This window comes from Serpula lacrymans, assembly GCF_000218685.1.
Source record: "Serpula lacrymans var. lacrymans S7.9 unplaced genomic scaffold SERLAscaffold_2, whole genome shotgun sequence".
Taxonomy (NCBI): domain Eukaryota; kingdom Fungi; phylum Basidiomycota; class Agaricomycetes; order Boletales; family Serpulaceae; genus Serpula; species Serpula lacrymans.
The window spans coordinates 3,309,147-3,329,703 of NW_006763291.1; the positions used below are offsets into that span (position 1 = coordinate 3,309,147).

The following is a 20,557-nucleotide window of genomic DNA, read 5'->3' on the forward strand; positions in this document are numbered from 1 at the left end:
TTGCATTCAATAGAACGCTCCTTTTACTAACGTGAAGAGTCGGGGGAATGTTCTTCTGAGTATTCTGGAACTAGGCTTTTTTAATGAGCGCCACAGAGCACCTAGACGTTCAAGTTTGCCACGAGCCCTATCCTTGATAATCTTTCATGCGGTAGAATCCTGCGACATGTCCTGCACAGAGCTGCTTGATTTCCGTAAGTCAGCGTTAACATTGATTTATTTATAGAGACCAGAAAAATACGGAGACCCAAACAGATGGCTAATACGTTGAAGCTGATATTTGTTGCTGATGCTGAGCGCTTGAACACTGCTGTCACGGCGCCTTGATGGTTACGAATAATGTTCCACGAAACACATTAGCAAAAGTGAAAAATAGACATTGGCTAGCATTGAGTCGTTTCTTCTGACACTCATTATCCGATCAGATCTGTCTATGAGAGACTAGGCTAGCATGGGCTGTGGCAAATACACCGCGGTTGCTCGGTGATCAGGTAAGTCGGACTCATGAACAACGAGAGAGAGATCTGAGTACTGACCAGATCTGTAAACATGACTCGATGGATACAATTCAAGACCGTTCCGTACTTGTATGTTACTTAATCTGCTAACCTCTTGAGTCCTTAGTTGATTTGAAAGCAAAGTATGGCGATGAAAGTGAAACAAGAATGTAGGAAGACTGAATGGTGCTGGTAAGATTTAGGAGTCACGTGAAGAATAAAGACATAACCATCGAATTGTATTACAGGCGTGGGAAGCACAGCCAGTGATCGTCCTTTGATTCAGGTGATGCTCCACTTGCATGTGGGTTACGCCAGGTTTTACGACTCGAAAAATCTGGCGAGAAAAGCGAGGAACGCGAAATTGCATATAGTCCCGCGGCAGCAGCGAGTCGGGTAAATCTGAATATCTTTGGGACCCAGACTGCAAGGAACGAGTTCGATTTTGACGTGACGAGTACTAGTATGTTTTCCTCGAGGACCGAGGAAAGGTCAAATGAAATGGACTGCACTGGTAAGTTACGACACATTCGGGTTGCAGTGAGCTCAGATGTAAATGCAGTAGCTCTATGTAGCAACCGCTGGGCTGTGTATAGCTTTCGTTCAAACGTCACGGTCAACTTCTCCGATCACATATGTCGCAGCGCGATAACGAATGTTTGCTGGGGAAAATACAAGTTCTCTCTCTTTTGATCACCTGGCCACCTGCTATTGGGTTTTGACTTTCTACTCGTGTTTGGTATGTTGGGGTACACGGGAACCAGGTGATCGTCCTTGCACATTGCGGTAGTACCGCCAGCTACCTATTCATGATCGGACAACAACTCTCGAGATAATTATAGCACTTTGCCAGTGCTTTGTTAATCAATTTCACCTCGATAGAATCAGGGTTTCCGGGCAACAATTGGACCCCAATCTAATTCTAGCGGTGTAGACGCATGTCCGACAATTGACAGCTTGCGTTACTGCGTAAGCCTACGTATAGCTTCTTAGCTGCTTGTTTCAGATGATTTCGTCAGGTGAAATGTATCGAAAGCAAGGAGCACCTGACTGGATCTAAGGGCAATGTATAAAAGGCCAGTGCACAACCTCAGTTCATCATTCTCCAACAGTCTCCCCAACTCCTCTAAATCAATACAAATGGCTTTGCGCTCTATTCTCGCTCTCGCTACTGTTGCCACTATTGCCAGTGCACAGTCGTTAAACGTCGTTAACTCTTGCAGCGAGTCCGTCTTGCTCTTCACCCAGACTTCCTTCGGTACCATCGACAACAATGTTGTCGTCGCTGCTGATGCCAGTGCCAACATGGGAATCAGCTCCAACTGGGATGGTGCCATCAACGTCGGTATGTACTTCTTCTCTTTCATTTGCGCTCCTTCACTCATTCATCTCTTCCAGGTACTGGATGCACCAGCGATGGATCTTCCTGCACCACCGGTGGTCCCACCTGGGACGGTGTCACTCCTTTCAGTAGGGCTGAGTTCAACTTCGTAAGTGTTTTCCTCAGCCTTCCTCGATCAAATCATTGATTTTATTTCTGCTACAGTACGCCATTGCCGGATCAGTCACTTACGACATCTCCTTGATCTACGGTTACAACGTCGGAATGAAGATCTCCTCCGCTGACGCCAGCTGCGATGCTTACGCTTGCACCATCAACAACTGCGTAAGTTACATTCTTCTCATTGTTTCATACCGAGTCTCAAAGTTTCCATCATCGCGTAGCCCCTTCCCGGACCAGGATCAGACACTTGCTACTCCCCATGCTGCTCATCCGCTAGTGCTTGCTCTGGAGGTGCTCTTCCCGCTAGTGGAGGAGGATGTGTCAACAACGCTGGCCCTGGCCCCAACTCTGCCTTCTACTACACCACCTGCCCCAACGCGTACGCTTTCCCTGACAACGATGGTGCTGGTAAGCATTCTGCCTATCTGAGTGATCATGCCCATAACTAACTTCACCCTTTTCAGGCGGCTACACCCCCGCCGACAACGTTGACTACACCTGTAGCAACACCGCCATCACCCTCACTCTCTGCCCCGGCACCACCTCCAACATCCCCAAGAGGAAGTAAAAATGTGCCTGATCTTTGGCTAATTTGAGATTGTAAAAAAGCCAGGGGAATCCGTATTATAGTTTCTGGTATTAGTGGGTTTATAATTTGGTTTATATTGTGGGAAAATCTCGGTGTGAACCTCGCTATCTCCGACTGTAGTTAACGTTCCACTGTTCAGCAGCATGTTTCGGCGATAAGAGCCTGACGTGGAACATCAATAAGTCCTATTTGTTATTCAAAACTTGTTTCTCAACACACTGTCGATCACCATCTCAAACACGTGCGCAATGGTGACTGCGTGATGGTTACTACACCTGATAGTCTGATAGCTTGCTGATAGCTACACGCACAACTGACTACTACATCATACGCACCATCCCAACACATCATTTTCAATTTCACTGAAAGCCTCGGTATGAACGTAACAACAAACAATCATGCTCTGTATCTGTTCCTCCAGGGAGATCACTACAGATCATACATTTAACGCTCATAATAAGGACACAGACTGGAGTATGAACTTGTAAGACCGGATCTGTGTAGATGGCCAAGTCTGAGACTACTGCAAGGGTCAATCAGGGTAAAAGCTGGAGGGCTTCACTGGCAGCTGATCGCCGTAGCGACCATTCTTTAACACCTTCCTTAACGATAACGGCAAACTTGATTTCAGCTGTGGAGCCTTGAGATCTGGAGAGTGGGGTAACGTACTAAGCAATCTAGATCGAAGTAAAAAATTAGCTCCATGAGAAGATAAGCTTGGCTCCAAGGGCTACGCGAAAGCTTATAAGACTAGAGATTGCAGTTACATTTGCCAACGGCTAACTCAGAACTTCTGAAATTCTAGCATGAAGTCAGGCAATTGGAGGATATGTTCGATTTTACCGCATTTCAACAGTACAAGAACATAACCATAGGCATCATCATATCACATGGATAGATCATTGATAGTGCTCTGTATCTTGTAGATTCAATAAGTTAAAAATATTATATCACTTTGTTGGCATATTATATACATTACAATAGATTCTTCATTCTTACAGTCACTTTCATTCAACTATTCCGATATTCTGATAGATTACATAAGTTTCCTAATTAGGATACAAAAAAGCGCACCCAACCTACCTTAGACACCTCAGTCATTTACCAGAAAGACTGAGGTACAGTAAACATTATTATTGCAGTTAAACCCATACTTACACATTCCTTTAGAGTCTTTTACTTTACAGTTCTGGTCATCACATCACACTTTTCGTTGTCTGTAGTAAAAGAATAACTCTGAATTATTGTTAGTTTGTTTTGATAGTCTATATTGCAGTTTGTCCTACCTCATCCTATTTGTAGAAGACTGAGGTAGGTGTCACTGTGATGTCCAATGCCTTAGTCTGTTAATAATTCTAAGTGAAACTCAGCCACTGCCTGAGAGGCTATAGAAATGACTGAGGTATTCCTACACTAAACCCCCTACTACTTATAGTCGGAGGTGCTACTCGCTACAGTATAATGACTCCTAGGAGTACAATGGTGACTCCATGGAGTGGTGGCTATGCTCCATGGAGAACAATGGCTGCTTTAGCAGAGACCGGGTTTATCCGATTTTGTCACTCCACTCGAGTGCAACCGTAGTCCCATAGCTTTAGAGAATTTCCAGTGTTTTTTGTGAGTGAGGGGTTTAGTGAGAATGTTGGCAACCATATCTCTCCTGTAGGAACATATCCGATTACCACCTCTCCCTTTGATACTAAGTCATCTTGGATAAAATGATATTTCCGTTGAATGTGTTTTGTGCGAGCACGGAACTGCGGATCTTGTGTAAGAATAATAGCTGCTTGATTGTCACAGTGCAATGTTGTAGGTCCTGAAGGTGTTGAATGACTCCTCGGAGGTGTTGTATGCCTTCCAGAAGCTGATCCAATGGACAGGTTGTCTAGCTGTATTCGGACTTTTTCCACACTAGCTGGCTGTATGTTGAGGGGCTGTCCTCCCACTGACTGTGACTCTACTTTGGGTTTCCATTCTGAAGATGGCCAGTGTTTGGGTCTTGGTTGTAGAGACTGTTGTGGAGGGTGTCTTAGCTGATCAGGTGCTCCCACTGCTCTCAGAACGTCTCCACGGAGGTATTGCCCCACTGCTCTCAGAACATCTTCATGCTGATATGGTTCCATTGCTTGTGGAACATCTCCTTGGAGATGTGGTTCTATTTGCAATTCATTTGGATCTTGGATCTGAGGGTCAGGATCATCCTCCTCCAATGTATTTTGGTCTGGATAGTAAGCATTCTCTGGAATGGGTCCCTCCCACTGATCTGTGCTAGGGTCTGTGTTCCAGGTAGCAGTGTCGTCCTTTTGTACCTTTCCGGATTCATTGAATATGACATGCCGACTGGAAAACACAGTTCGTTTTTCAGTGTCTAGGAGTTTTTAGGCTTGCTTTCTATGTGTATAGCCAACTATCAAGGCTTTGCGCCCCTTGGAGTAAAACTTCCCTTGCCTTTTGTCTTTCGGAATCAAGGCATATGCTTGGCATCCAAAAGGGTGAAACAAAGTTGGATCAACTCTCCTTTTAAACAGTATGTCATATGGGGTCTTTCCATGGAGTCCTGATCCTGGGCTGCATGCTGTGATATATGCAGCTGTTTGCATGGCATCTACCCAGAATGACTTTGGGAGCTTGGAATCATGGAGCATAGTGGTTGCTAATGTAGCCAATGTCTGATTCATACATTCTGCAATGTCATTTTGTTCTGGAGTATCTACAGCTCTAGTTTCTTGGATGACACCATCTCCTTGGAGTTGATTTTTGAATGCATTGCCGGTATATTCTCCTCCCCCATCGCTCCGGAGGAATTCTGTGTACAGTGGAGTGAAGTTCTCTTCTCCCAAATGAGTTTGGAAGAATGTTTGGACATCTTCTTTCCATTGCTTATATTGTTCCAGTGCTTCACTTTTGTGTTTTAGGAAATATATCCATGAAAATTTGGAGAAATCATCTACAATAATAATCCAGTACCAAAAACCCTCCCTGGAGGTTGGTTTGATTTGTCCTCCAACATCTGTGTGCACAATTTGTATGGGATGCTTGGCTCGGTTTCCTCCAGTGGACTTGAAAGGTAATTTCTTCATCTTTCCTAAAGCACAAGGTTCACAAAACTCCGGGGTTCCGGTAAGGGTGTCTATGTCCTGGAGCTGTCCTTTTGTAACCATTCATTGCAAGTGGTGTCATGCACCGAAGTTGATTGGTAGCATGGACAGGTGTCAAGAATGAAGCGAATATTCAAAAAGACTCACCTTTGCGTCACACGGGCACAGTGCCACATGGAATAGTAATTAATATTGCCTTTTTGAATTTGTGGCTGATCAGCACCACCTCTATTAGGCAATCCAGTCGTGTCCACCTTTGCTTTTCCATTCAGTACTTTCCGCATTTCAGCATTTCGGCAAATTTTTGCGTTGCCACTGGCTACACATTGCACCCTCCCTTTCATTGCCCTCCCTTACCTTTTTTTTCTTTACTCAGTCCCACCATGGGACCCTTACTCTCTTTTTTATTCTCACCCAATAGTCGCTTCTGGATCCCTATTCTGGTTCACCTCCTTGTCACCTCCACCTTCCTCCTCCTCATCTTCTTTGCTCCCCCACCATTTCTGATGTCACCACTTCCTATCCGCTTCTATCGCCGATCCGTTGACTACCACATGCCACTGCTGATATCAGCAAAGCCCCGGTGGTGTCGATGATGAGAACTGCTGTTAGAAAACCACACACAAAACAAACTAACACACAATCCTCCCAGATTCCACGGAACTTGTTTATGGGCTTTGCCTCCTAGAACAGTGGAGTGGTCTGGTTGTTCGTGGGGTGGTACGTATAAAGATCCTTCAAAGTAAAACCCAGAGGTGTATGAGTGTGGGTTTTGAGGAGGAGGGATAGTTGAATTTATAGAAGGATAGGGGCTTTGTGGCGAGTATAGACAAGCACTACCTTGCTAATCGTAGCACAAGGTAGGTTTGAGAACAACGAGGATGACGAGGTGACGAGGTTCCCAGTGATAACAGGCTCCTGACGCACAAACTGTAGTGCTCAGAAGGACTCTAATCGAAAGGGATGACAATGACTTCAAAAGTGGGAAGTGACGATGACAGCAGTTGACAGTGGTAGCAGTGGGAAGTGTTGTGACCACACTGGATCACAAGCAGCAGAGTAGTGAACTTGAAATTAGAGAAGAAGTCTGGAATTGAGTTCCTGTTTTTTTTACAAGGTAAAATACAGGGGTTTATATAGTAAAAGAAAAGTAGGCTATGCACAGTATAGCTGTGCAAAAAGAATGAGAAAGAACATGAAGGAAGGAATGTACACTGACGAATCCTGCATAGGTAGTACAGGATAAGATTGTCAAAAAAAGGAAAAGAAAGGGATAGAACAATGAATGCTGTGAGTAATGTCACAGGTTTGTACAGCCATAAAGTAAAGTCCAATAGCAAAAAGAGAGCAGGAAAATCATGATGTCATGGGAAGATGCAGTAAAAAAAGGGCAAGGCAAAACACTATCAGTATCAACACAGTTCCTTTATTGTCAGTCAGACATTCTAAAAAAATATGTGTCCATAAAAATGATTCAAAAATCAAAAATAATCGCACTGTAAATGAATGTTCTGCTGAAAAAAAAAGAAACTGGAGCCACCAGTCCACCACCTAGTCCAAATCCGACAGTTCCATGGCCTTACCAATGGACTGCTTGTGTTGGACCACCTGATCAAATGAGGGAGGGAGAGGAGTAGTTCCAATTTGGAACAAGTGAGTCCCAGGCAGGGTGTGGTAGGTGTAGCTGTAGCGAAGACGATGGACAAAAGATAAGTGTACCCAAGTGAATGGGACAGCGATGAACATGGGCAACGCAAGGGGATGAACCTTCTCCAGCTCAAAAACTACCCACCCTCGCTCCAACCAGGCAAGACGAGCGGCCGATGTTTTGATAGTATATGATGGCAGATCGACGTCATGAAGATGGACCTGTTGCCCTATTTGGACCGGCCGCCGGGGCATTGCTGATATCAGCAGTGGCACATGGTAGTCAACGGACCGGCGACGGAAGCGGATAGGAAGTGGTGACATCAGAAATGGTGGGGGTGCAAATAAGATGAGGAGGAGGAGGGTGGAGGTGACGAAAAAGTGGATTAGAATGGGAATCCAGAAATGACCGTCAGGTGAGAATAAAAAGGAGAGGAAGGGGCCCATGGTGGGGCTAGGCAAAGGAAGGGGAGTAAGGGAAATGACAAAAGTGAGGGCGCAATGCAATGTGTAGCCAGTGGCGATGCAAAAATTTGCCGAAATGCCGAAATGCGGAAAGTACCGAATGGAAAAGCAAAGGTGAGCGTGACTGGATTGCCTAATAGAGGTTGTGCTGATCAGCCACAAGTTCGAAACAGGCAATATTAATTACTATTCCACGTGGCACTGTGCCTGTGTGGCGCAAAGGCGAGTCTTTTTGAATATTCGCTTCGTTATTGACACCTGTCCATGCTACCAATCAACTTTGGTGCATGACATCCACGGACAACTTGAAATTGCAACTGTCCCCAGTTGCTTCCATAAAGGTAGGGTCATAGGGAATGAAACATGGCAACACATTAAAGGGTCATGTCAGCATAAAATTCGTTCGAGTAAGTCATTAATCGTTATCTTCATCATCTGAGTCGTTATGCTCATGGTCAGGTTTGTCTTCTGGTTCATCTAGGTCGTTATCATGGTCATCCAGTTCGTCCAAGAGGGGCATAGAGTGGCGGTTGAAATAGGGAAGTAGGCAACATGCTGCAATTCCTCTTCGTGATACTGATCCATCCATTTCTTTTAGAACATACGATCCTCCTTTAGTACGTCGCACAACTTCATAAGGGCCATTGTAACGAGGCTTTGCTTTACGATCCAGCTCTTTCTCAACCTGAGTATTCCACACTAGAACAAGCTCTCCAGGCTGGTATTCGTTCTTGAACATCCTTCGTGCATAGAGTTTCTCAAACTGCGCTTTAGATCTGAGACGAGTTTTGCGTATAGTGAGTGCAGCTTGTTGTAAATCATCCTGTCTCTTTTCTAGTTGACAAATGCGCAGAGCAATGAGGTCTTCTGTTGACATTGCAGTATGGAATCCATGAACAAGGAAAGTCGCTTCTGTCAGATCAAATGGTAGGACTGGGTCAACTCCGTGCAACAGATAAAAAGGGCTGAATCCAGTAGAACAATGAGTAGTGACCTTGTCTGCAAAGAAGGCATGATGGACCTTGGTTGGCCATAAATCGACATTCCCTTCACAGGACTTGACAAGTGCTTCTCTTATGACAAAGTGTCTACGCTCAACAACACCATTTGCCTTAGAATTGTAGGGAGAAATGCGAATATGAGGGATCTGGTAACGTTCCACAAGCTCTTCAAATGCTCCTTTGACTTCACTTCCATTATCTGTGACAACTTCTCCTATAGCTCCATAGCGACAGATGATTTCTTCCCAGAAAAAGCAAGCAAGATTATGTGCAGATGCTTTCTTCAATGCTCTTCCTTCTGCAGCAAGTGACAGATCATCTCTTGCAGCAACAAGATATTGATATCCTCTGGCCTTGGGCATGAGCATAATGTCGACATAGACTTTGGTGACGATTGTAGGAGGTGATGAGATGGTAAGTGGGACTTCACTTTTGCGTACACTTCGAATCTGGCATTCATGGCAGGTGCGAATATGATGCTTGACATCCTGTAACATATGGGGCCAGTAAAAGCGCTCTCTGACTGTAGAGAATACACCATTGACTCCTCTGTGACCAAGCCTTTCATGTGCTTTAGTAAGGATGTGAAGTTGAAGGTCAGGATTGAAGATGACTTTGAGAGGAGTAGCAGAGTGACAACGCTTGAACATGCTGTCTCCTTTCAAGAAGAATTGAAGTGATCGCTTGACAAAACACTTTTGAGCTTGAAGAGAGGAAAATATAGGCAGCTCCATAGTTTGAAGAAAGTGGAAGATTCGACAAAGAGTATCGTACTGAGAAGAATCATTGGTAAGGAACGAAAGGAGTGACATAGGGTGATATGGGAGAGGTCTGGCAAGATCAACAAGAAGAGCGATATCATCAAGCCAATCATCTGATTCTTGAGCATCTTCAAAGTCTTCCTCTGTTGGTTGACGACGAGATAATGCATCAGGACCACGATGACGATCAGCAGGTATGTGAATGAGCTTGAAATCAAAGAGAAGGATGCCCTGAATCCAACAATTGATAGTGGCATTAGGCTGAAGATCTGGATCATTGAGCATGCCTTTGATATATTTGGCATCCACCTCCACATGCAAGTGTTTTACTCCTGCAATGTAAAGGCAAAAATGACGAAGTGCTCTGAACAAACCATATAATTCTAGCTTGGGTTGACTGTAATTTGCCTCTCTATCATTCATGGGAATAGAGCCATAGCGAGCTGGACGCTTCCTTCCATTTTCATCAAGCTGGGAGAGGATAAAACCAACAGCAATCTTGCTGGTATCAACTGAAAGAAGGACTGGGTTGTGTGACGAATGACTCTGATGATTCGGATTCAGACTCGGATTCAGAGAACTCTTCCAGTTCTTCGGACAATTCTTCTGACTCTGACAAAGAGGAAGAACAACCTCGTTATATCAGGAAAACCACCAAGCAGAAGAAAGAGAAAAAGTGCACCTCTGAGACAGAGAAAGAGAGAAAGTTGTTGAGTCCTTCCAAGTCGAAGAAAACCCTTCACTCTTTAGACGAAGAAGAGCACACTGCTGTCAAACAGGATGAAGTAGAAACCCTTATCAAGAAGTTGGGTTCTATGACAATTGAAGATCCTCACTATCCTCTGCTCTACTATCGTGCTATCAAGCTTGACACTGATGCTCAACTTATACTTCGCCCTCCCACTTTCATGAACCAGTCAGCCAGACCATCTCGATCCTCTCAAGGAAGCAGCAACTTACCCACTCAGCCTACTGCTCCACCCACTGCCACTCTGCCTACAGCACCTCGTGTTCCCTTCCTTTGCTATGGATGCGGAAAAACTGGTCATGGAGTCAATGAATGTGCAGATATGCTTGACTTACTGTCAAAGGGAATTGTCAAGAAGGATGACACTGGTCGCTTTGTCATGTCTAATGGGTCTAGAATCATGCAATCAAGAGAGGAACCTATAGCAACTGCTGTACATTGCACTATCCCCAAGTCTAACCTCCTCACTACGACTTTTTTATGTCTATTGCTGAAGTAGCTGACTCTGATTCTGATTCAGATGAAGAGCCTGTCTATGCAGTGGATCATCCAGACAGAGTGTCTAAGGAGAAGCGCAAGCAAGTCTTTGATGGTGTCTACATTCCTCTTAAACCAGATTGTGCCAAAGCTGTAAAAGGAAAGAAGAAAGAAGAAGAGAAGCCTGCCGTTCCAACCATAGCACCTGCCCCATCAAAGCCACACATCTTTGATATTGCACAGCCTATCTTTGATCCCACTAATGACGATGTAATCATGGAAGATGCTTCCCAAAACACCAAGAAGAATCCCCCTGCTGATAAACAGAAGAAACAGCTCAAGACTTCATCTACTCTTTCACAGAATCTTGACTCCAAAGCCATCATTGATCAAATTCTCAGCACCCCTATCCCACTATCTATTGGTAACGTCATTGGTCTATCAAAAGAAGTTTCCCAGAATCTCCAAGAAATGATGAAACCCAAGCGCGTTAACTTTGGACTAGACAACAAGCCCCAAAGCTTGACAGCTGAATCACTTCTTGCCATCACTCATGCCGACCTCATTCATGTCCCTGTTACCTCTAATGGTGAAACTATTTCAGCAATTGTTGATTCAGGGTCTGCTCTCAATATAGTCAGTCGCACTATTTGGGAAAATCTCATTCGCCTTCCCATGGATACTAGTATTCAACCTGTAGTCAAAGATGCCAATGGAGGATTTGGTAGACTTGATGGTCTAGTCAACAATGTGGCTTTATACTGCGGAGAAGTCAAAACTTATGCCAATATCTTTGTTGGGAAAGACACTGGATATGATCTACTTCTTGGACAACCATGGACGCATGGAAACTATGTCAGCATTGAAGAGAGACTTAATGGCACTTATCTCGTCTTCAGAAAGGATGGAAAAATCGAAAACCCTGCTCTGGAAGTCAAGGTATCATCAGATCATCGTCCTATTCACTATGTCAAACCAGTATCTGGAGTATCCAATACAGTATCCAGCTTCTTAGTCACGGACTATGACTTCAATGGAGAAGATCTAGATGGAAATACCGATGAATCGGAAACTGCTGCTGAAAGTGTCACCCCAGAAGAAGAAACTGTGCCTGTTCCAGATAATTCCCCAATTGGTTCAATCAAAAATTCTAGTACTCTCAGAGCACTGGAAGACCTGGAGACTCGTCTAGAAGAAACTATTGAAGCCTCCATCCCTATCCCCAATGCCAGTACCTTCAAAACATTCTTTGACTATATTCGCTCAATCAGGGAAGATGAAACTAACTTCACTAACTTCAGACTATGTCATGAGAGGACACCATGGCTTCGATGAAAACCGCAACCTTTATGCAGATTATGTCCTGCTCCATGCTCATTTGCGATTTGACCAGAATCATGGACCTGGAACAGCACAATCTATTATCAGTCGCTCAGGAACTGCACATATTCGCTTCTTTCCTCAAACAGAGTCATTTCCAATTCCCACTGATGAAGATATAAATGGACCTTCATCACGTGATATGAATGGTCAAGTCAATATGACGGTGGAGGTAATACAAGAATCCGATTTGGAGCTGATACACAATCATATAAATGGATTAATTAATGATGACTCATCCACTGATTCTGAATCACCACCCCCATATTCGCGTCAACAGTTACCATCAAATATCAGTGACTCACCCCCATCACCATCCTCTACCAATGCTACTATTGCTTCGTCAATTTCTCCTGATAATCACACACTCATGCACCATAATTGCACACTCATGCATACTATTCACAATGATAGTCAAGAGGATGAAAGGGAGATTGAATCCTCACCGCCCCTTCACTTATCCTTCTCCACAACAATAGGAGCAGAGCATCAACCTTCCATCAATATATCATCCGATATTACTCCTTATCTTCGAACTTCCATGCATCACTATCATCATTTTCCCACGTCACCATCAGCTCAGCCATTATCGATTATTCACACCAGTGCCAGAAATTCTAACACATCTTCACTCCATCCTAAACACTTACATCGAGCATTACAAGCACCTAACATGTCCTGGCTCGAAGGGTTTCATATTACTAAAGAAGCTCTCATCATTGAGATTGTGGTGGGAGTGTTACTTGTCCTCACCCTCTTCTACGGTTTTGTCTTCCCTCATATTCGCGCTTATTGTCGACGAGAACGTGTTGAGGTTATTCACCTCCACAACAGGACAACTCATCCATCCAGTGCATCCACATTCACCACCAGCACTGAGGTACTTGCTAGTGCCACAGTTGAAGTTTGAGGTAGATGCTGGTGATACATTTCTATATTCCTTTCTTACTTAACACTCCATTCAGCGCTCTTGGACCATATGCCACCTTTTCCCTTTTTCTTCTTTCTTGTTATATATCTATTACTTGTACAAAATGGCCTCTTAGATTTCTATGTTATCCAGTTTTTCCTTCCTTTACTCTTGTACCAACTTCTTTTTCTATTGTCTATGTTCCTTTTTCCTTCCCCCCTTGTAAAACTTCCGACCTCATCCCTATCCTATTCGGTCTGAGATGACGCAAAACTACCACGGCACTTTCCTTCTTTGAACACTTTTTGTTTTAACCCTAGTTACATGATAGACATTGTGGACCCTATACCTGTACCAGCACCCGATTGGTCGAGTTTTGGAGCTTACAAATGTCTTGATCGCAAAGTCAAACCCGTTCCTGGAGTATTCCCAGAAGATGCACGTGTCACTCAGTCATTTCCAGAAGACCCACTCCTTTCACTCCCACCCCTTCCTGTCCTTCCCCCAGAATTCATTCCCACGCCAAAGCTCACCAAGGAGCGCCTTTATGACAAAATGAAGCTAAACTCTGATGGATTCTTATGGCCAGAAGAGGAAAAGCTTTTTGCTCACATCATGATACTCAATCAGCGCAGTCTTGCCTTCGAGGAAACTGACAGAGGAACGTTCAGAGAAGACTACTTCTCTCCCTACGTCATACCTGTTCTCCCACATGTCCCTTGGGAATACAAGAACATTCCTATTCCTCCTGGAATCAAGAATGAAGTCATAGAATTGCTCAGAGACAAAATCAAAGCTGGAGTCTATGAGCCTAGCCAGTCGTCTTATCGCTCTAAGTGGTTTTGCGTTCAGAAGAAGAATGGCAAGATTCGCATTGTCCATGATCTTCAGCCACTAAATGCAGTCACTATCAAAGACTCAGGAGTACCACCTATCCTTGACAACTTTGTGGAGCCATTTGCTGGTTCTCAATGCTATACTGTGTTTGATCTTTTTTGGGGATTTGATGCTCGAAAAGTGCACCCTGACAGTCGTGACCTTACCTCTTTTCTATCGCCACTAGGACTTCTGAGGATTACTTCTATGCCTATGGGATTCACCAATTCCGTTCCAGAATTCCAGAATTGCATGACTTTCATCTTGCAAGACAAAATTCCGCATATTGCCAATATCTTTGTTGATGACCTCCCAATCAAAGGACCTACTTCTCGTTATGAAGATGCAGATGGAAACCCAGAGACCATTCCTGGCAACCCTGGCATTCATGGATTTATATGGGAACATGCCATTGATGTTCATCGCATTATGCATAGAGTTGGTCATGCTGGTGGAACTTTCTCTGGAAAGAAGACTCAGTTATGTCGTCTCTAAGTTGTGATTGTCGGACAAGTATGCTGCCCAGAAGGTCGTCTCCCTGACAGTACCAAGGTGGACAAGATTCTTAAATGGCAAATTCTCCGGACTCCCAAAGATGTTCGCAGTTTTCTTGGTCTATGTGGCACAGTTTGCATTTGGATCCACAATTACTCTGCTCTTGCACGCCCCTTGACAGAATTGTATCGGAAAGGAGCTGAATTTCAATGGGATGAACGCAGACAAGAAGCATTTGATGCTCTGAAGCATGCAGTATCTTCTGCACCAGCACTTCACCCTATAAATTATTTGTCACACAACCCAGTCATTCTTTCAGTTGATACCAGCAAGATTGCTGTTGGTTTTATCCTCTCCCAGCTTGATGAAAATGGAAGGAAGCGTCCAGCTCGCTATGGCTCTATTCCCATGAATGATAGAGAGGCAAATTACAGTCAACCCAAGCTAGAATTATATGGTTTGTTCAGAGCACTTCGTCATTTTTGCCTTTACATTGCAGGAGTAAAACACTTGCATGTGGAGGTGGATGCCAAATATATCAAAGGCATGCTCAATGATCCAGATCTTCAGCCTAATGCCACTATCAATTGTTGGATTCAGGGCATCCTTCTCTTTGATTTCAAGCTCATTCACATACCTGCTGATCGTCATCGTGGTCCTGATGCATTATCTCGTCGTCAACCAACAGAGGAAGACTTTGAAGATGCTCAAGAATCAGATGATTGGCTTGATGATATCGCTCTTCTTGTTGATCTTGCCAGACCTCTCCCATATCACCCTATGTCACTCCTTTCGTTCCTTACCAATGATTCTTCTCAGTACGATACTCTTTGTCGAATCTTCCACTTTCTTCAAACTATGGAGCTGCCTATATTTTCCTCTCTTCAAGCTCAAAAGTGTTTTGTCAAGCGATCACTTCAATTCTTCTTGAAAGGAGACAGCATGTTCAAGCGTTGTCACTCTGCTACTCCTCTCAAAGTCATCTTCAATCCTGACCTTCAACTTCACATCCTTACTAAAGCACATGAAAGGCTTGGTCACAGAGGAGTCAATGGTGTATTCTCTACAGTCAGAGAGCGCTTTTACTGGCCCCATATGTTACAGGATGTCAAGCATCATATTCGCACCTGCCATGAATGCCAGATTCGAAGTGTACGCAAAAGTGAAGTCCCACTTACCATCTCATCACCTCCTACAATCGTCACCAAAGTCTATGTCGACATTATGCTCATGCCCAAGGCCAGAGGATATCAATATCTTGTTGCTGCAAGAGATGATCTGTCACTTGCTGCAGAAGGAAGAGCATTGAAGAAAGCATCTGCACATAATCTTGCTTGCTTTTTCTGGGAAGAAATCATCTGTCGCTATGGAGCTATAGGAGAAGTTGTCACAGATAATGGAAGTGAAGTCAAAGGAGCATTTGAAGAGCTTGTGGAACGTTACCAGATCCCTCATATTCGCATTTCTCCCTACAATTCTAAGGCAAATGGTGTTGTTGAGCGTAGACACTTTGTCATAAGAGAAGCACTTGTCAAGTCCTGTGAAGGGAATGTCGATTTATGGCCAACCAAGGTCCATCATGCCTTCTTTGCAGACAAGGTCACTACTCATTGTTCTACTGGATTCAGCCCTTTTTATCTGTTGCACGGAGTTGACCCAGTCCTACCATTTGATCTGACAGAAGCGACTTTCCTTGTTCATGGATTCCATACTGCAATGTCAACAGAAGACCTCATTGCTCTGCGCATTTGTCAACTAGAAAAGAGACAGGATGATTTACAACAAGCTGCACTCACTATACGCAAAACTCGTCTCAGATCTAAAGCGCAGTTTGAGAAACTCTATGCACGAAGGATGTTCAAGAACGAATACCAGCCTGGAGAGCTTGTTCTAGTGTGGAATACTCAGGTTGAGAAAGAGCTGGATCGTAAAGCAAAGCCTCGTTACAATGGCCCTTATGAAGTTGTGCGACGTACTAAAGGAGGATCGTATGTTCTAAAAGAAATGGATGGATCAGTATCACGAAGAGGAATTGCAGCATGTTGCCTACTTCCCTATTTCAACCGCCACTCTATGCCCCTCTTGGACGAACTGGATGACCATGATAACGACCTAGATGAACCAGAAGACAAACCTGACCATGAGCATAACGACTCAGATGATGAAGATAACGATTAATGACTTACTCGAACGAATTTTATGCTGACATGACCCTTTAATGTGTTGCCATGTTTCATTCCCTATGACCCTACCTTTATGGAAGCAACTGGGGACAGTTGCAATTTCAAGTTGTCCGTGGATGTCATGCACCAAAGTTGATTGGTAGCATGGACAGGTGTCAATAACGAAGCGAATATTCAAAAAGACTCGCCTTTGCGCCACACAGGCACAGTGCCACGTGGAATAGTAATTAATATTGCCTGTTTCGAACTTGTGGCTGATCAGCACAACCTCTATTAGGCAATCCAGTCACGCTCACCTTTGCTTTTCCATTCGGTACTTTCCGCATTTCGGCATTTCGGCAAATTTTTGCATCGCCACTGGCTACACATTGCATTGCGCCCTCACTTTTGTCATTTCCCTTACTCCCCTTCCTTTGCCTAGCCCCACCATGGGCCCCTTCCTCTCCTTTTTATTCTCACCTGACGGTCATTTCTGGATTCCCATTCTAATCCACTTTTTCGTCACCTCCACCCTCCTCCTCCTCATCTTATTTGCACCCCCACCATTTCTGATGTCACCACTTCCTATCCGCTTCCGTCGCCGGTCCGTTGACTACCATGTGCCACTGCTGATATCAGCAATGCCCCGGCGGCCGGTCCAAATAGGGCAACAGGTCCATCTTCATGACGTCGATCTGCCATCATATACTATCAAAACATCGGCCGCTCGTCTTGCCTGGTTGGAGCGAGGGTGGGTAGTTTTTGAGCTGGAGAAGGTTCATCCCCTTGCGTTGCCCATGTTCATCGCTGTCCCATTCACTTGGGTACACTTATCTTTTGTCCATCGTCTTCGCTACAGCTACACCTACCACACCCTGCCTGGGACTCACTTGTTCCAAATTGGAACTACTCCTCTCCCTCCCTCATTTGATCAGGTGGTCCAACACAAGCAGTCCATTGGTAAGGCCATGGAACTGTCGGATTTGGACTAGGTGGTGGACTGGTGGCTCCAGTTTCTTTTTTTTTCAGCAGAACATTCATTTACAGTGCGATTATTTTTGATTTTTGAATCATTTTTATGGACACATATTTTTTTAGAATGTCTGACTGACAATAAAGGAACTGTGTTGATACTGATAGTGTTTTGCCTTGCCCTTTTTTTACTGCATCTTCCCATGACATCATGATTTTCCTGCTCTCTTTTTGCTATTGGACTTTACTTTATGGCTGTACAAACCTGTGACATTACTCACAGCATTCATTGTTCTATCCCTTTCTTTTCCTTTTTTTGACAATCTTATCCTGTACTACCTATGCAGGATTCGTCAGTGTACATTCCTTCCTTCATGTTCTTTCTCATTCTTTTTGCACAGCTATACTGTGCATAGCCTACTTTTCTTTTACTATATAAACCCCTGTATTTTACCTTGTAAAAAAAACAGGAACTCAATTCCAGACTTCTTCTCTAATTTCAAGTTCACTACTCTGCTGCTTGTGATCCAGTGTGGTCACAACACTTCCCACTGCTACCACTGTCAACTGCTGTCATCGTCACTTCCCACTTTTGAAGTCATTGTCATCCCTTTCGATTAGAGTCCTTCTGAGCACTACAGTTTGTGCGTCAGGAGCCTGTTATCACTGGGAACCTCGTCACCTCGTCATCCTCGTTGTTCTCAAACCTACCTTGTGCTACGATTAGCAAGGTAGTGCTTGTCTATACTCGCCACAAAGCCCCTATCCTTCTATAAATTCAACTATCCCTCCTCCTCAAAACCCACACTCATACACCTCTGGGTTTTACTTTGAAGGATCTTTATACGTACCACCCCACGAACAACCAGACCACTCCACTGTTCTAGGAGGCAAAGCCCATAAACAAGTTCCGTGGAATCTGGGAGGATTGTGTGTTAGTTTGTTTTGTGTGTGGTTTTCTAACAGCAGTTCTCATCATCGACACCACCGGGGCTTTGCTGATATCAGCAGTGGCATGTGGTAGTCAACGGATCGGCGATAGAAGCGGATAGGAAGTGGTGACATCAGAAATGGTGGGGGAGCAAAGAAGATGAGGAGGAGGAAGGTGGAGGTGACAAGGAGGTGAACCAGAATAGGGATCCAGAAGCGACTATTGGGTGAGAATAAAAAAGAGAGTAAGGGTCCCATGGTGGGACTGAGTAAAGAAAAAAAAGGTAAGGGAGGGCAATGAAAGGGAGGGTGCAATGTGTAGCCAGTGGCAACGCAAAAATTTGCCGAAATGCTGAAATGCGGAAAGTACTGAATGGAAAAGCAAAGGTGGACACGACTGGATTGCCTAATAGAGGTGGTGCTGATCAGCCACAAATTCAAAAAGGCAATATTAATTACTATTCCATGTGGCACTGTGCCCGTGTGACGCAAAGGTGAGTCTTTTTGAATATTCGCTTCATTCTTGACACCTGTCCATGCTACCAATCAACTTCGGTGCATGACACCACTTGCAATGAATGGTTACAAAAGGACAGCTCCAGGACATAGACACCCTTACCGGAACCCCGGAGTTTTGTGAACCTTGTGCTTTAGGAAAGATGAAGAAATTACCTTTCAAGTCCACTGGAGGAAACCGAGCCAAGCATCCCATACAAATTGTGCACACAGATGTTGGAGGACAAATCAAACCAACCTCCAGGGAGGGTTTTTGGTACTGGATTATTATTGTAGATGATTTCTCCAAATTTTCATGGATATATTTCCTAAAACACAAAAGTGAAGCACTGGAACAATATAAGCAATGGAAAGAAGATGTCCAAACATTCTTCCAAACTCATTTGGGAGAAGAGAACTTCACTCCACTGTACACAGAATTCCTCCGGAGCGATGGGGGAGGAGAATATACCGGCAATGCATTCAAAAATCAACTCCAAGGAGATGGTGTCATCCAAGAAACTAGAGCTGTAGATACTCCAGAACAAAATGACATTGCAGAATGTATGAATCAGACATTGGCTACATTAGCAACCACTATGCTCCATGATTCCAAGCTCCCAAAGTCATTCTGGGTAGATGCCATGCAAACAGCTGCATATATCACAGCATGCAGCCCAGGATCAGGACTCCATGGAAAGACCCCATATGACATACTGTTTAAAAGGAGAGTTGATCCAACTTTGTTTCACCCTTTTGGATGCCAAGCATATGCCTTGATTCCGAAAGACAAAAGGCAAGGGAAGTTTTACTCCAAGGGGCGCAAAGCCTTGATAGTTGGCTATACACATAGAAAGCAAGCCTAAAAACTCCTAGACACTGAAAAACGAACTGTGTTTTCCAGTCGGCATGTCATATTCAATGAATCCGGAAAGGTACAAAAGGACGACACTGCTACCTGGAACACAGACCCTAGCACAGATCAGTGGGAGGGACCCATTCCAGAGAATGCTTACTATCCAGACCAAAATACATTGGAGGAGGATGATCCTGACCCTCAGATCCAAGATCCAAATGAATTGCAAATAGAACCACATCTCCAAGGAGATGTTCCACAAGCAATGGAACCATATCAGCATGAAGATGTTCTGAGAGCAGTGGGGCAATACCTCCGTGGAGACGTTCTGAGAGCAGTGGGAGCACCTGATCAGCTAAGACACCCTCCACAACAGTCTCTACAACCAAGACCCAAACACTGGCCATCTTCAGAATGGAAACCCAAAGTAGAGTCACAGTCAGTGGGAGGACAGCCCCTCAACATACAGCCAGCTAGTGTGGAAAAAGTCCGAATACAGCTAGACAACCTGTCCATTGGATCAGCTTCTGGAAGGCATACAACACCTCCGAGGAGTCATTCAACACCTTCAGGACCTACAACATTGCACTGTGACAATCAAGCAGCTATTATTCTTACACAAGATCCGCAGTTCCGTGCTCGCACAAAACACATTCAACGGAAATATCATTTTATCCAAGATGACTTAGTATCA

At 44.3% G+C, this 20,557-nt stretch overlaps 5 protein-coding genes across 5 annotated transcripts; 4 read left to right on the plus strand and 1 right to left on the minus strand.

Moving 5' to 3' along the window:
* Nucleotides 1–749: 749 nt before the first annotated feature.
* SERLADRAFT_458429 (uncharacterized protein) lies at nucleotides 750–2,670 on the plus strand (the record flags this gene model as incomplete). The annotated part of the gene is made up of 6 exons (XM_007314171.1): nucleotides 750–1,011; nucleotides 1,060–1,842; nucleotides 1,896–1,987; nucleotides 2,044–2,163; nucleotides 2,223–2,409; nucleotides 2,466–2,670. The coding sequence occupies 5 exons, from the start codon at nucleotides 1,563–1,565 to the stop codon at nucleotides 2,567–2,569; spliced, it is 783 nt and encodes a 260-aa protein (XP_007314233.1).
* Nucleotides 2,671–8,215: 5,545 nt separating this feature from the next.
* Nucleotides 8,216–8,980, minus strand: SERLADRAFT_336552 (uncharacterized protein; the record flags this gene model as incomplete). The annotated part of the gene is made up of 1 exon (XM_007314172.2): nucleotides 8,216–8,980. A coding segment is annotated over one exon (765 nt), but the record flags the coding sequence as incomplete, so codon positions are not given.
* Nucleotides 8,981–10,994: 2,014 nt separating this feature from the next.
* SERLADRAFT_379634 (uncharacterized protein) lies at nucleotides 10,995–11,377 on the plus strand (the record flags this gene model as incomplete). Its single annotated transcript, XM_007314173.1, has 1 exon — nucleotides 10,995–11,377. A coding segment is annotated over one exon (199 nt), but the record flags the coding sequence as incomplete, so codon positions are not given.
* A 4,484-nt stretch (nucleotides 11,378–15,861) lies between these two features.
* Nucleotides 15,862–16,626, plus strand: SERLADRAFT_336557 (uncharacterized protein; the record flags this gene model as incomplete). The annotated part of the gene is made up of 1 exon (XM_007314174.2): nucleotides 15,862–16,626. A coding segment is annotated over one exon (765 nt), but the record flags the coding sequence as incomplete, so codon positions are not given.
* A 2,759-nt stretch (nucleotides 16,627–19,385) lies between these two features.
* On the plus strand, nucleotides 19,386–19,537 carry SERLADRAFT_379637 (uncharacterized protein; the record flags this gene model as incomplete). The annotated part of the gene is made up of 1 exon (XM_007314175.1): nucleotides 19,386–19,537. A coding segment is annotated over one exon (152 nt), but the record flags the coding sequence as incomplete, so codon positions are not given.
* Nucleotides 19,538–20,557: the final 1,020 nt, after the last annotated feature.